The 15850-nt window shown below is 43.0% G+C and overlaps 1 protein-coding gene across 4 annotated transcripts in view; it reads left to right on the forward strand.

Annotated features, from left to right (window-relative positions):
* Positions 1-15850, forward strand: part of ASB3 (ankyrin repeat and SOCS box containing 3) — a 129555-nt gene that overhangs the window by 89987 nt on the left and 23718 nt on the right. For all 4 annotated transcript variants that reach the window (XM_077813894.1, XM_077813893.1, XM_077813897.1 and 1 more), the window contains 2 exons: positions 2887-3064; positions 5699-5896. In XM_077813894.1, the coding sequence (XP_077670020.1) occupies positions 2887-3064; positions 5699-5896 (376 nt within the window). The remainder of the gene's footprint in view (positions 1-2886; positions 3065-5698; positions 5897-15850) is intronic.

The following is a 15850-nucleotide window of genomic DNA, read 5'->3' on the forward strand; positions in this document are numbered from 1 at the left end:
TAATGGGCCTATGCCTGGCAATGACTTACAAAAGGATTCACTCCTGGGGAGTTCCTCCTCCCAAAAGGACCTGCCACCGACTCCAGGGAGTGGTAGAGGGCCCAAGCCGACAGCATAGTCGATGCGCTCTGAGCCCCCAGCGCCTAGAGAGCTAAGAGTGCCTCTGTCACAGCTGGCACCACATGAGGCAATGAAACCGCCTAAGGCTCCCCATGAGGGCAAGCCCGCCAGCAAGGCCTCGCACAAAACAAGCGAGTGCCACTGGTCCCCAGGGCCAAGACAGAGCCCTAGGTTGCCACGTTCTTGATCTCCACATCAGCCCAGGTCTCCGGCTCACCGCTACGAGTCATCAGCTCCGCGCTCCCGATCCCTGTCTTCGTGCCGGAGCTCACCCAGGCGTCGATCTCCCCAGCACTAGTCTTCATCGTGTTGTTGGTTGCCGTTGCTGAGACCTTGAGGTTACTCCCTGGCACGGCACCACTCACCCTACTCCTGGCACCGGTTGGACCGTTCCCAGCACCGGTCACTGGCGGTGACAGTGAGCCGCGAGACCCAAGCCTCCACAGCCCTGCCTTGTTCACTGGAGGGTGACAACTTCTCCGGCTCGGAGGCGCATTTCAGTCCCTCACTCAGACAGCATTGTGATTGGGCTCCGGAGGGTGCATTCGCGGCATTGGTGCTGATCTGGCAGCAGGGCCAGTGGCTTACCCAAAATGGCCTTATTGGAATGTCTGGGTGTTCCCATCATGCCATTGCCCCACTCCCGCCAGCCCTCAGTCACCAGACAGGCCAAAGTTGGCATCCACAACAACGATGACACCGGGTTTGGTGCAGGACACTCCGGCAGCCGCCGTGGATGAGGAGCCGGTACCCCTCCTTCCCCCCAAGGCCACCCTCTCTGACGGGCGAGGACACCACCAGACCACCCCCGGTCATCCAATTAACCTCCTCCTCTCCAGATGAGGCAGTGGCAGGCCCCTCCAGAGCTAGCCTGAGAGACAGTTTTAGGGAGCATCAGGCGCTGCTCCGCAGGGTGGCTTCCAACTTGGGCCTGAAGGCAGAGGAGATGCAGGAGCAGACAGACACATTGTTTAATGGGCTCTCAGCATCTGCCCTGGCCTGCATCGCGCACCCGGTACACGGGGGGGGCGAGGAGGGGCGGGTCCTGAATATTCCCAAAACCGTCTGGCAAACCCTGTCCTCCATCCTGCTCACCTCTAAGAGGGCGGAAAAGAAGTACTTCATCTTCACAAAGGGGTTCGAGTACTTGTGCACCCACCCATCACTGGGATCGTTGGTTGTGGCGGCGCCAATGAGAGGGACAAATGGGCTCACCAGTTCCACCCCTAAAACTAAGGAGGCCAAAAGGCTGGATTTGTTTGGTTGCAAAATTTATTCTATGGCCAGCCTCCAGTTTTGGGTGCTGAACCGCCAGGCCCTCTTGGGTTGCTATAATTTTAACTTGTGGGACAGCATGACCTACGACCCATGACCTTCACATCAATGTCAGGGAGCTCAGAGCGGTTCGCCTGGCCTGCCAGACTTTCTTGCCCCACCTGGAAGGCAAGGTGGTGCAGGTCCTGATAGACACTAGTGCCACAATGTATTACATCAGCAGGCAGGGTGGCACCAGGGCTTGGACCTTTGTCAGAAAGCGCTCAGCCCCTGGGACTTTCATGTGTGGCATGCCATTCATTTGGTGGCTGCCCACCTGCCCGGAACCAAGAACGTCCTGGCAGATTGCCTCAGCAGGACCTTCTCTTTTCACCACAAATGGTCGCTCCATCTGGAGGTGGTCAGCCTAATCTTCTGCAAGTAGGGGACTCCCCGGGTGGACCTGTTCGCGTCCTAGCAGAACAGGAAGTGCCATGTGTTCTGTTCTCTGCTGGGCAGAGACAAGGGCTCCCTGTTGGACGCCTTCCTGATCCCGTGGTCGGGAACTCTGATGTATGCCTTCCTGCCGATACCATTAATCCACAAAGTCCTGCTAAAGGTGAAGCAAGACAAAGCGACAGTCATCCTCATAGTCCCAGTGTGGCCTCGTCAGCATTGGTTCGGCATGTTGCTGAGTCTTTCGGCAGCCACCCCACTGCAGCTGTGTCTTCAGCCAGATCTGCTGTCCCAGAACCATGGTCATCTACTGCAGCCAAACCTGGCGGCGCTGTACTGGATGCCTGGCTACAGTGTGGCTAAGTGGCAAAGAACGGCAGTGTTCCACTGGTGTCCAGCAGGTCCTGCTGGGCAGCAGGAAACCCTCCACCAGGGCTAGCTACGTGGCAAGGTAGAAACGGTTCTCATGTTGGGCCTCTGGTCACCACATTTGTGCAGAAGAGGCCCCACTGCAGGACATCCTGGACTATTTGCTGCACCTTAAGCTCCAGGATCTGTTGCTGTCTTTGGTCTAGGTACACCTGGTGGCCATTCAAGGCAGGTTGGTCTTCGCCCATCACATGATGGCACGGTCATCCTGCTTCCTCCTGTTTCTCTCCTGGAGGGTCTCCATTCCATTACCGCCCTCCTGCCCCTCTGTTGGCAAGAAGGAACTGAGAGGGCGCAGGGTCGGCAGTGCCTGATATACAGGGCCATGAGTGCGGCACTCCAGAGGGTGCTACAGCTGGCCCTACAGATGCCACTAAGGCCAAAGTCTCTGACGACTGCACATGTGCGTGCGCGCACACCTAGCATGGAATGGACATGAGCAACACATCTCACAGTTACGAAAGGTAGGGAACCGTTTTTTCTTTAATACCTGTGGAAAAACTTCTGAATGATGAAGCAATTTTGTGAAGGCCAGTGCCTAATTAATGCTGTAATTTGTTTATTCACTTTTGTGTTTTAGCTCTATTATGATAATCAGGCGTCGTATTATATGTTTTATTCTGTTAGGTGCAAATGTCAATTGTCAAGCCAAGGACAAAGCCACTCCATTATTCATTGCTGCACAGGAAGGCCATGCTAAGTGTGTGGAACTATTGTTATCAAAAGGGGCCAATCCAAATCTCTACTGTAATGAGGAGGAATGGCAGTTGCCTATTCATGCAGCAGCCCAAATGGGCCATAGCAAGTAGGTGATATAAAAATCGAATAAATGATTCTGCTTACTAAATGGTAATCAAGAATGAGAATTTTCAACTATAAATGGAAGGGAATTAATGTTTTATGGACTCTGTTTTTTCGTTTAGAATTTCTAATTCTCTTCACATTACAGTTTCAAAGCCTGACCCTGCAGCTCTTGTCCATGTGGAACTCCCATTGAAGTACAGTAAGCAGACATTTTGCATCGGAGCCTGATCCAACTCCCATTGAAGTCAGTGGATGTCCCACAGAGAGAGGGGCTGCAGGATCAGACATCTGCTCACCTGATAAGCATATTACTATTTTGTTTATTTTATGTTTTAGGTGTAAATAATGATAAAATATGCTTGTCCAAAACTCTTTAGGAGCCCTTAATGAGAAATACAGTTGTAAATGATAACCATAGAGCAGCAAAAATAATCATCTACAAATAATGAATAACTAAATGAGCCAGTAAATCAAAGCAGCAGAACAATCCCTTTAATCCACCCAAGAACATAGCTCCACCCCCTCCTCCCAAACAGCAAAAAAAAAAAAAGAAAAAAAAAAGTGCTTTAGTAGTAGTGTAGGTCATCAGATTTGAGGTATTTCACAGCAAGGTTGGGGGAGAAGCACGTTTCAGACCCCCAGGTTCTCACAGCGATCCCTCTGCCGGTAGCCTCCATCTCTTTTATAAATGGGGGATCCAACTAGAGTGGGTCCACTGAGCACAGTGTTGGCTGTATATTACAGGGAAAGGGGCACATTCTCATTTTCCAGGCCATTTAGGGCTCTGTAGTTCATGATCAACACCTTAAACTCCACCTGAAGAGCCAGCGCAGTTCCCGGAGCACTGGTGCCACATGTTTCCACAGAGGTGCCCCACTTACTAAATGAGCCGCTGCACTCTGCACCAGCTTCAGTCTGTGAATGATGTTAAGGTGTAGACCTATGTAGAGTGCATCTTGGGGGAGGCAAGGGGAGTACGGAAAACAGTGACAAGGTCCATTTGTGAAATAAAGGATGCAACTTCCTAGCCAGCCTGGTTATAGCTGTCTAACCGTCTCTGTGGGGGGTCTAACATCATCAAGTATCAAGCTCTGATGACCAGTGGCAGAAACCCTCAGTCAAAAGGGCTGATATTGCCTCTGCCATGTGCTCCAGCTGCTTCACCCAAGCCACAATCACCTGAGCCTTGTTTGGACTGAGCTTCAGCCAGCTCACTCTCATCCATTCTCCACCCTCAAGAAAGGAAACCTCATTGTCTGGGGTATCATAGATGAGGGGTTCTCAAACGGGGTCGTGACCCCTCAGGGTGGTTATATGGGGCTCATGAGCTATCAGCTTCATGGGGCTGACAGCTCCCAGCCCCCATTAAATTAAATTACCCACCAGTTTTTAAAGTAAAGGAGGGAGTCACACTTAGAGGCTTGCTGTGTGAAAGGGGTCACCGATACAAAAAGTTTGAAAACCACTGAGAGAGACCCATACATTTGGTTGCCATCAGTATACTGAAAACACTGCACGCCCATATATGTCTGGTTTGGGTGGGGAAGAGAGATGTCAGCATGACATACTGCAATAACCTGCACTTGAGAGCCCTTTGGGAAGAGGAGCAAGTGCCCGTAATTATGTGGTGCAATCTAGGCAAGAGAAAACAAAGCTACAGAAGAGCAGAACTCTCCTCTCCCACCAATGTTTGTAGGTGAGTGAACAGCATTTCACAATCCGTGGAATGTAATAATACCTGCATGGGATCCTGATCTTCATCCATTGCCAGGAGATCATTGACCAACATGACCAGTGAAGTTTCTGTGTTCCAACTGATAAGGGAAGAGACGTTTCAGAGGAATCTAGATAGCGTGAGAGATGTCTCGCCACAACTACTATCTTACTCAAAAATGGAAGATGAATTGGCAAGATTGTCAAGGCATGGCTCCTTGAGCAAAGACTGTGTTAATACTTCCTTCAAAGCAACAGGCAGGCTGCTCTCTCTAAGAGAAGCTTTGACAATTTCCATCTGCAAAGTACCCGGTACTTCCTTACTGATCTTCATTAATCAGGAAGGATATGGGTTCAAAGTACAGGGTGTGACATCAAATTCTCCCACCACATCCAATGCTTCACTGAGCGCCATGGGGCTGAATTCAAGAATCCCCTTTGTCTACAGTTTGTTAAACCAAACCCCCAGATCTGAACGCCCATTCCTACTACTTTGTAAAAGTCTAGATCCAAACTTTGAAGAACAGGCATATCTCTATATCAGTGTAAACCAATCCCTGACTAAAACTAATTAGAATCTGAGATATTATTACAAATAATCAATTCCAGCTAATTTTGAATAACAAATCGTAAAAGATGTTTAGAAAATAATTTCAGTTTAAATTTGCAGATAGTTTTACATTGATGATACTAACAGTTCCATATGCTTAAGCATATTAGAAATTTTTTATGTCAAAATGTCTGATATTATGAATGTTCTTTTTTTTACATATTTATTTAATTAAAAGGATGTGATTACAGTTCAGGTCTGATTTTGTTTTAAACAATAATGTCCATGGGAAAAATAGCCAGGAAAAATAACATCTAACTGTTCCATATATGTGAAAAGATTCCACAATAAACATAGTTTTAAATGTTACAGCATTTTAGGATTACTAATACCAGTTACTGATCGGACCTGTGACACACAAAAAGACAAAGTGAGCCCTGTCTATTCAGCAGTTTATGGTGGTAATGAAGAGTGCTTGGAAATGTTACTTAAAGAAGGCTACAGCCCAGATGCTCAGAAGTGCCTAATCTTTGGCTGCATATCACCTATGTGCATGGTTTTCCAAAAGAAGTATGTATATCTCTTGTGTTTTTTCATTGTCATAGGTTAACTATACTGCTATTAATCTCAGGCTTACTTTTTAAAATTTATACATTTTTTCCCCCTTCTCAAGTCTTGAGACTACAGAGTAAACCTTAAGTACCTCTATAGTGCACTAGCTCTGGGTCACATACGTGAGCTAAAGAACCTTGCTAAAATCTCCTTTGGGAAGCTCTGTTCTTTGAAAAGGAGTCTTGTAGAACATAATTGCAGTCTAGTTTCCTGGCTTTCAAAAGGCCTTATCAACCATCTCTGTCTTCTGGGAACTTGACATGATGCTGTAATTGAATCAAACAGATTCTTAATTAGCTAGATTCTTTTCAGTATGATTAAGTTCTTGGAAAATACTATTTTACTTTCTGTGTATGCCAGTCTTTTGTGTAAAAACAAAGCAACATAAAATTGTTTTAGGCAAGTGCCCCCCCACCCATCCTCCTGCCCAAATCTCAGTGTTCCTGGGACAAGACTGTCCCATACCCTGAAAGCAGCAGGTGTTGTGAACTACCAAAGAGTTTATACTTAGATGATAAATCCCTTGAGATCATGATCACTGTGTCCCATTTGTTCTGTACAGTGTGTATGACGCATGCTGTTGGTGCTTAACAAATGGTTATTTGCAAAAAGAAAAGGAGTCCTTGTGGCACCTTAGAGACTAACCAATTTATTTGAGCATGAGCTTTCGTGAGCTACAGCTCACTTCATCAGATGCATACCGTGGAAACTGCAGCAGACTTTATATATACACAGAGAATATGAAACAATACCTCCTCCCACCCCACTGTCCTGCTGGTAATAGCTTATCTAAAGTGAGCATCAGGTTAGGCCATTTCCAGCACAAATCCAGGTTTTCTCACCCTCCACCCCCCCACACAAATTCACTCTCCTGCTGGTGATAGCCCATCCAAAGTGACAACTCTTTACACAATGTGCATGATAATGAAGTTAGGCCATTTCCTGCACAAATCCAGGTTCCCTCACCCCCCTCCAAAAACCCACCCCCATACACACACAGACTCACTCTCCTGCTGGTAATAGCTCATCCAAACTGACCACTCTCCAAGTTTAAAACCAAGTTAAACCAGAACATCTGGGGAGGGGGGGGGGTAGGAAAAAACAAGAGGAAATAGGCTACCTTGCATAATGACTTAGCCACTCCCAGTCTCTATTTAAGCCTAAATTAATAGTATCCAATTTGCAAATGAATTCCAATTCAGCAGTTTCTCGCTGGAGTCTGGATTTGAAGTTTCTTTGTTTTAAGATAGCGACCTTCATGTCTGTGATGAAGACATGGGTCCCTCAGACAGAGACAAACACCTACAAGATCTCTGTCAAGCTTTCTTACAACTACAATACCCACCTGCGGAAGTAAAGAAACAGATTGATAGAGCCAGAAGAGTTCCCAGAAGTTACCTACTACAGGACAGGCCTAACAAAGAAAATAACAGAACTCCACTAGCCGTCACCTTCAGCCCCCAACTAAAACCCCTCCAACGCATTATTAAGGATCTACAACCTATCCTAAAGGATGACCCAACACTCTCACAAATCTTGGGAGACAGGCCAGTCCTTGCCTACAGACAGCCCCGCAACCTGAAGCAAATACTCACCAACAACCACATACCACACAACAGAACCACTAGCCCAGGAACTTATCCTTGCAACAAAGCCCGTTGCCAATTGTGCCCACATATCTATTCAGGGGACACCATCACAGGGCCTAATAACATCAGCCACACTATCAGAGGCTCGTTCACCTGCACATCCACCAATGTGATTTATGCCATCATGTGCCAGCAATGCCCCTCTGCCATGTACATTGGTCAAACTGGACAGTCTCTACGTAAAAGAATAAATGGACACAAATCAGATGTCAAGAATTATAACATTCATAAACCAGTCGGAGAACACTTCAATCTCTCTGGTCACGCAATCACAGACATGAAGGTCGCTATCTTAAAACAAAGAAACTTCAAATCCAGACTCCAGCGAGAAACTGCTGAATTGGAATTCATTTGCAAATTGGATACTATTAATTTAGGCTTAAATAGAGACTGGGAGTGGCTAAGTCATTATGCAAGGTAGCCTATTTCCTCTTGTTTTTTCCTACCCCCCCCCCCCCCCAGATGTTCTGGTTTAACTTGGTTTTAAACTTGGAGAGTGGTCAGTTTGGATGAGCTATTACCAGCAGGAGAGTGAGTCTGTGTGTGTATGGGGGTGGGTTTTTGGAGGGGGGTGAGGGAGTGAGAGAACCTGGATTTGTGCAGGAAATGGCCTAACTTCATTATCATGCACATTGTGTAAAGAGTTGTCACTTTAGATGGGCTATCACCAGCAGGAGAGTGAATTTGTGTGGGGGGGTGGAGGGTGAGAAAACCTGGATTTGTGCTGGAAATGGCCTAACCTGATGCTCACTTTAGATAAGCTATTACCAGCAGGACAGTGGGGTGGGAGGAGGTATTGTTTCATATTCTCTGTGTATATATAAAGTCTGCTGCAGTTTCCACGGTATGCATCTGATGAAGTGAGCTGTAGCTCACGAAAGCTCATGCTCAAATAAATTGGTTAGTCTCTAAGGTGCCACAAGGACTCCTTTTCTTTTTGCGAATACAGACTAACACGGCTGTTACTCTGAAACAAATGGTTATTTGAAACAACAGAGGAAAAATTGTAAAATGTAACTACTGTTACTCACATTTTAACTTTAATTTACTTGATATTGAAAGTATATTCATGGGGCAGGACTCCCTTCTGCCCTTCAGTTCACTATTTTGTAGTTATTAATTTTATTAATAAAATTGGTAAATCTCTTCTTCCACCTAATTCTGTATATAGTTGGGTTTGTGGGACCTTTTTATTGAACAATAAAATCAACATGATAATTATCTCATTTTTCTGTATATACTGTTCCCTCCTCCCAAAACTTGTCCTTAAAGACAATTCATTACACGTTGAACCAAATCTGGATACCAGTGAAAATAATGGTGCAGGATTAGCCCCCAAAACACTTCTTGGGAACTCTGAGCTTCACATATTATTCTGAGCTACGTTTTACAAAAGGTATATATGTATGATAGATTTAAATTGGGATACCGAATACAGATAATTTAATGGATCTGATGTTGGACTTGGCTTTAGGATGCTAGGGCTATTCAGTTCTTGCACATATTGGAGAATAATATTTGATAAAAACAGACAAATTATTTTTGCAATAACTATATTTATTCTTAATTTAATACTTTGACAGAATGCAATTGTAACTTGTTTTTTATGTACTGTATATCACAGCAATATTATGCGTAGTAATGGTGCGTGGCTAATGTGCTTTTTTTAAAGGGAAATTGTTTAGGCTATTAAATCAGATCTACTTAAAAATCACATTCTAACAGAAGAATGACTCTTGAACACAGGGTTAAATTATTTCCTGGCACAGTGCCACTGAAGTCAAGGAAGTAATGGGAGCAGAGAATTTGGCTTATCTCTAATTTTAAAAAATGCATCACTTAGTTGATCCAAAACCACCACTTTTTGGTGCTGTCTGCATTTTGTGCATTCAGCGCTTTCAGCTCCTCATTCTGATTTCTTGCCCTGTCCTGATCGGGCAAAAGGCATAACTGCAGCAAATTTCCAGCAGAAGTTTTTTCAGCGGGGAAATAAATTATGTGCAGCACATGAATTATGTGTATGCGCGCGGTGATGCAGAATCCCCCCAGCAGTAAATGTTGGTGGAGAAGCCTTATTTTTAGACTGCTATGTTTGAAAATATTAGACTACATGTATACAAATAATTCATAAAATCTTTATTAATGTATTGCAAGTTTAAATAACTTCATTTTTTGCTGACACAATGTTAGCTTCTGGTGCTGCAGACACTTACGCACATGCATAACTAGAAGCAGATAAGTAGTCCCATATAAGTCAGTGGAACTGTTCATGTGAGTAAAGTTATGTGCCTGTTGAAGTGTTTGCAGGATCAGGACCTGAATTTATTTTTTTTCATCTCTGGCAGTTTTGTAAAATTCAAATAAGATACCACAGCAGTATTGACATGTTTCGGGGGTTGGGAATACAGGAATTTTGTTCCTTATTAATTTTAATCTAAAATTGCAATAGCATAGATTTTCAAAGTAGTTTTACAAAGCCTCAACCTAGTTTAAATTACGATTTAGATCACTCCATTAAAAAAACCCATGGATTTAAATTGGCTTGATTTAAATCACTCCACGCTGACTTGATCACATTAATTACTTGGAATTTTCTGAGAACATAGAGAATCTTCTAAGGGTCCATGTCTGAATTTTAAAAACCCTTCTAATTCCATATAGTAAATTTGAAGAATGTCTCCTGTGAAACCATCTTGTCTGATTAGCAGTTGGGGAAAATTAAAACCTGTTCAGTATAATTGGTGTTCTATGGAGAAAGTGTGTTTCATGTGCCAGAACCTCTTTCCCCTAAGGCTATTTTGTTTATTTGTCTATTTTTTTTTTTTTTGCCATCCCTTTCAGTTTGTATTTCCTTTATTTTGTTTTTCAGCTAGGGCTGTTATTGTGGCTTTGCCACAAATCCAGAGTAAGGGGCAGCACATAGTTGTGCTGATCCAGGAACAAACTCTTAGTCACAATCTGATCTCCCATTCCCCACTTGATCTGAGTGGGAATAATTTATGCCAACCCTATAAATGACACAGATTACTTCCCCTTCTATGTTGGTTCAGCTGTGCTGGCTAGAGCATTGGGCAGATAAAGTCCAAAGTTCTGCCCACTCTTGCTGCTATGGCGATACAGATAGATCATGTAGGAGAGTAACGGACACTTTACACCTCCTTGCTCCTCTGAATGGACATGTTACTAGGGTGATGATTGTACACCTTGAGATTTTTTTTCTTGTCTATCTTTCCTTTCTTCCTTCTTTGTCTCTTACTTTGCTTCCTTCTTTCCTCTGTTTTTCTCTTATTGCTTTTTCCAACCAGTCCTCTTTTCCCCTTCCACTTTCCCCTTATTTTTAAATGTTAGATTTTCATAATCTGCTGTATATATTATATGTTGTAAGGTCCCTTTATAATATGACATTACTAACCCTTTTTTCCCCCCACATAAAGCATCATGAACAAAATGTAGCAATCTACCCAAATCAAATTCAAATACAGACCCTTAAGGAAAAGACCCTTCTGTTTTTTAAGCAGCTTCTAAATGTTTCTTTTTAATTTACTGCTGTTGTCATTTGCTAAAGGAAGGTGCTGCTTCCCTGAGTGCTGATTCCAAAGTTACCATGGAACTATTTCACCTTTGGTTATTTTTTTAAGGCAAAGATAATGATGACGACTGAATGTGATTTTGATCATTCATGAGGTACCATGTACCGGATATTTAAAGCAAGACAAAATGAAATTAATCAAATTATTTGTACAGTGCTTCAATAATAGGAGTTTATTCAGTTGCTAAATTACTAAGGTATAAAGTACATGGCTATCTATGATCATTTCCTGATTCCTACTATCAGATGAGCTGTATCCACACTACAGAAGACACATTTGTTGTTTCATATTATGAAAGTGGTAATTTGGTGATTACCTGGGAAGTTCTCTTATTGTTTAGGATGTTGGCTCTGGAGTGGTTGTAACCTTTGATAGGTAGGGAACTGGCAAAAGTGTTCTATGCTGAAGCTTTCAATAATGTCAGAATTTGTTATCTCTGACAGTTTGATATTGGTATTGGAGTGTGCATGCTGTACAGATTGATGTTTAATTAAATTATGCTCAAATGTTAAAATTTTCATGATGTTAAGCATATAGTGTGTGTATTATATATGCAGGGCTGGTTCCAGGCACCAGCATTCCAAGCAAGTGCTTGGGGCGGCAGTTAGAAAGGGTCAGCAGTTCCCCTGGCTGCGGCGGCAATTCGGCGGCAGCTTCTCTGTTCTGGCCACTGCCGCGGCAATTTGGTGGCAGCTTCTTCCCTTTGCTGGTCGCGGCGGCAGTATTTTTCACTGCTTGGGGCCGCAAAAACTGTAGAGCCGGCCCTGTATATATGTGAAAGTTATAATGTGCATGCGTTTCTCTCATCATCAATATTCTTGAGTGTTACATTCGTTCTTCTACAGGATAGTAAACTCTTAAAAAAACCCTCTCCAAGCATATTGTAAAATTGCTTCAAAAGAATCTCTCAATATGCGCCATGTATCTAGAAGCAGTTCAGAATTTTAATAAATAACCTGCCAGTTCAGTAATTTTCCCGAGTGAAAATGCTGCAGCAACATTTGGCTTAAATTTATTCCGCTTCAGCTAAAAGGGCATATTTCAAGGGAGGAAATCAGCAGGGACATAATTTTTTTTTAAACAGTGAAAGCATGTCCCTATGACTGTGCCTATTATAGCTAATATTTCTCTGGTCAGGCTGCAAATGATTTTGAATTGCTTGAGGCAGGAACTCATGCAGATCCTGAACTGCACATGTGAAATCATACATCTGGATAATAGCCAGAATGTGCTCTGCCATGTCTCCTATAAATTATGTATAAGGTTTGCAGTGAAGCAATGCCTAGGTTTTATTGTATTGAATTTCACTGCATACCTCTTAGACCATGTCTTTAAAAATCAATGAGCATCATTTCACTCTTCTGTCCTATTCTTAGTGTATAATAAATACAGTTTTTAGAAAATGAATCAGCCCTGCTAATGGTACTCAAAAATGTTGCTACAAATGAGGCAGGCAGCAGAGATGTAAATTCCAAATTGCCTCATAGAAGCAACATTCTGTAATCAAATTATTAACTAAAGGCCATAGGTGCAACCAACACACAAATGATTGGTTATATCATCATTCATTATCACAATATCATTAATAAAGACTAATCACACAGATTTTAAAATATGTCTTGCTGATAATTGCAATGAAGGCAAAGAAAAACTAATGATTTTCACCTTACCGTTTTATCTTTTAAATGAATCAAAGGTATCTAAATTGCTATGTAAGAGGAATAGACTATTTGGATTAGATTACCGTGTGAATATATGCACAGATCTTTTAGCCTGCAAAGTCTTGATTGAAATCCAGTATAGAAGGAAATGGCTCTTAGTTATGAGATCTTGGGTGACAGCATTTCAGCATTCTAACACAACTGTCTTCTTTATTGCATCCCACAAAACATATCTGGACAAAGTAAAAGTAAAAGCAAGATCTTTTATTTTTTTTCAAAGTAAAAGAAAGATCTTTTTAAAATGGTTGTAATAGAGACTTAATGTCTCACACAAATCATGCTAAATATAAACCTTAAGGAAAAATGTTGAGAGGCTAACTGGTTGATGGCATTACTCTAACTTCAATACCCAGAAAGACACTGAAAAAAATTATTGAACAATCAATTTGTTCAAATCTGGAGGATAAGAAGATAAGTAATAGCCAGCAAGGATTTGTCAAGAATAAATCATGCCAAACCAACCTAATTTCCCTCTTTGAAAGGATAAGTGGCCTAGTTGATGGAGGGAAGAAGTAGCTATGAGTTATCTGGACTTTAGTAAGGCTTTTGACACTGTCCTGCATGACATTTTAAAGCAAACTAGGGAAATATGGTCTAGATGAAATTACTGTAAGGGGGGTGTTAGAAGAAGGAGCAGGTTGACCCAGAGGCGGATATGAGTACAGGCTTCTTTATTGCGATATTTGTTCCCCTGGACCCAATTGTCCAGTAAGCCCTGGATTAATTACAGCACACTCTTTTTATTTAAGTTAGTATGTAAACGCCTACATCCATTACAGCACCCCCAAACCCCTTATTAAGTAATAGAAACACCAGTACTATGATTATACCCACCCCTATTGACTGATTACAGCATTATGCATATTATACACATTTTTACCTTGAACATTCATTTTTTTGCAGTGATTGTTGCTACAAATTCCCTTAATCAGCAATTCTCAGGAGAGGGAGGAAGGGGCCATGAGCAGTTCTCGTTTATGTAGCTGGCAAAGGAAGGGAGGAGAAGATAACACTTCTTTAGCCAAAGGTATCCTTTAGATCCCCACATTTTTATGCAGCTGCAACTCTTATTAATTCTTAACAAGGAGAAGGGAGGGGAAAGGGATAACACCTTTATCTATTAAGTGAAGGAATAGTGCATGCCTGTGCCTACTCCCTGATAACATGCCAGCAAACCAGCAGTTTTCCATGTCTGTAACTTAACCCTAACATATCCCAACACTCCGCCGCTCTCTTCAAAGAGAGGCCCAGGCACCCCTCCTTCTCGCACATTGAATGGCGGGGCATTCAGCTCCAGCTAGCCTGATACCTTGGTCCACTGATCATGCTATGAGGAGAGAGAGAAGGCAGGTCATAAAAAGGGGTAAGCCACTGAATTTACAAATATGGCCTTCGGGGAGAGGCTAAGGCAGCACATAATTTTAAACGCTCCATAAATATGATTAATATTACAATTAATAGGAATAACATTCCTACAACATGAGTAATATGACCAAGAAGTGAATGAGTGTCCATTAGGTCTGTTTGAAGGGCACAGGCAACATTAGTCCACGCACAATTAGCAGGCAGTTTAGTAGCCAATTGGAAGGCATTAATTCCTTGAAGGGCCTCCTGGGCTGCCAACACCTGCGTTCAGCGTTGCTTGGCCTGGAGTTGCCCCTGGAGTGTTCATGTGCTCTTGTCCATATCATGAGTCCATTGAATATTTAGAGAGAAACGTGATACTGTCCAAACCAGCTTGACCACTTGGCATGGAATTGGGTAATGCACTGGTTCGATTGTCCACAGCAGTGGGTTCCACAGATCCATTCATGCACCAAACTCCCAATGACAGCATGTAGATGTGTGTAATTGTGCCAGATGTTGGTGCACTTGTACTTCCAAGTGTTATATTACAGAATTATGCATACTTTTAGCAGAACATTTCATACCCCATATACATTACACCCAATTGTTCACCCCTGGCACAGGCCATTGGGTCTGCTTCTCAATGGCCATTGGGGAGGGGCACATTTTTTTTTTTTTTTTGATAAACAATTACTTAATTTAATTATTGTCCATTTTACACCATTCCATTTTTCCTATTTATTCCCCAGTGGTTCCCAGTGAGCTTCTCCCTTTCTTATTATTTCCATAGGGCTTATGGGGACCACCTTAATTGCCATCTCATTCCAAGGTACCACTGCAACTATTACCCAGGTGTTAGCCCCTTAGCTGAGCATTTTGCATTTCCATACACACCTCCTATTCCCAAGTTAGCCTTTTAAAGCCGTCCTCCACCCATGTCACAAGGTTCCCTATTTGTTGAGTTGTAACCGCAGGTTCACTTTTGCCGCTCTTTTCCATTCCATTGCAACGGCAGATAGTTGCTGTGCAGGTAGTTGTTGCTGAAGTTTTACATTTTGGCTTTTTAATTACTTAGTTATTCAACGGTCCCCCAGATTCCATACACCCAACCCTGTGCTTCCTACTGCCTATAGAGCCCTTCTGCAGTGACAATTCCATATATATTCCCTTACCCACTAATTAAATTGTTGCTTCAACCCTTCTGTGTATGTGCTGCATTCTGTGGAGTGTACCACTCATCCATGTAATGGACTGAAAGGACACACAGATGAGCTCTGGTTGCACCCACTCCTACAGTGGCTTCCACATGTTTGCCCATAAGGAAGTATTTCCAGCTGCAGGCTGCGGCCAGCTTAAATCAGGATCCTTTAGCTTGGCATCCATATTACCTGTAGGGATACATTCTGCAAAGCGGTTAAACTGTCATATTCCCAACGTTCCAGGGGAGACTTCATGCTCAGTCTGGTACGTACATAATTGCAAGCCTAAGGATTATTCTTTATGGAGGTAACATTATGATTACACATGGTAACACCACACGCCAATTGTGGAACCCCATAACCCAAACACCCCAGGAGACCAGAGGGTTTATATGTTTTTGGGGCC

Source organism: Eretmochelys imbricata, chromosome 3, assembly GCF_965152235.1.
Source record: "Eretmochelys imbricata isolate rEreImb1 chromosome 3, rEreImb1.hap1, whole genome shotgun sequence".
NCBI classification, from domain to species: Eukaryota; Metazoa; Chordata; order Testudines; family Cheloniidae; genus Eretmochelys; species Eretmochelys imbricata.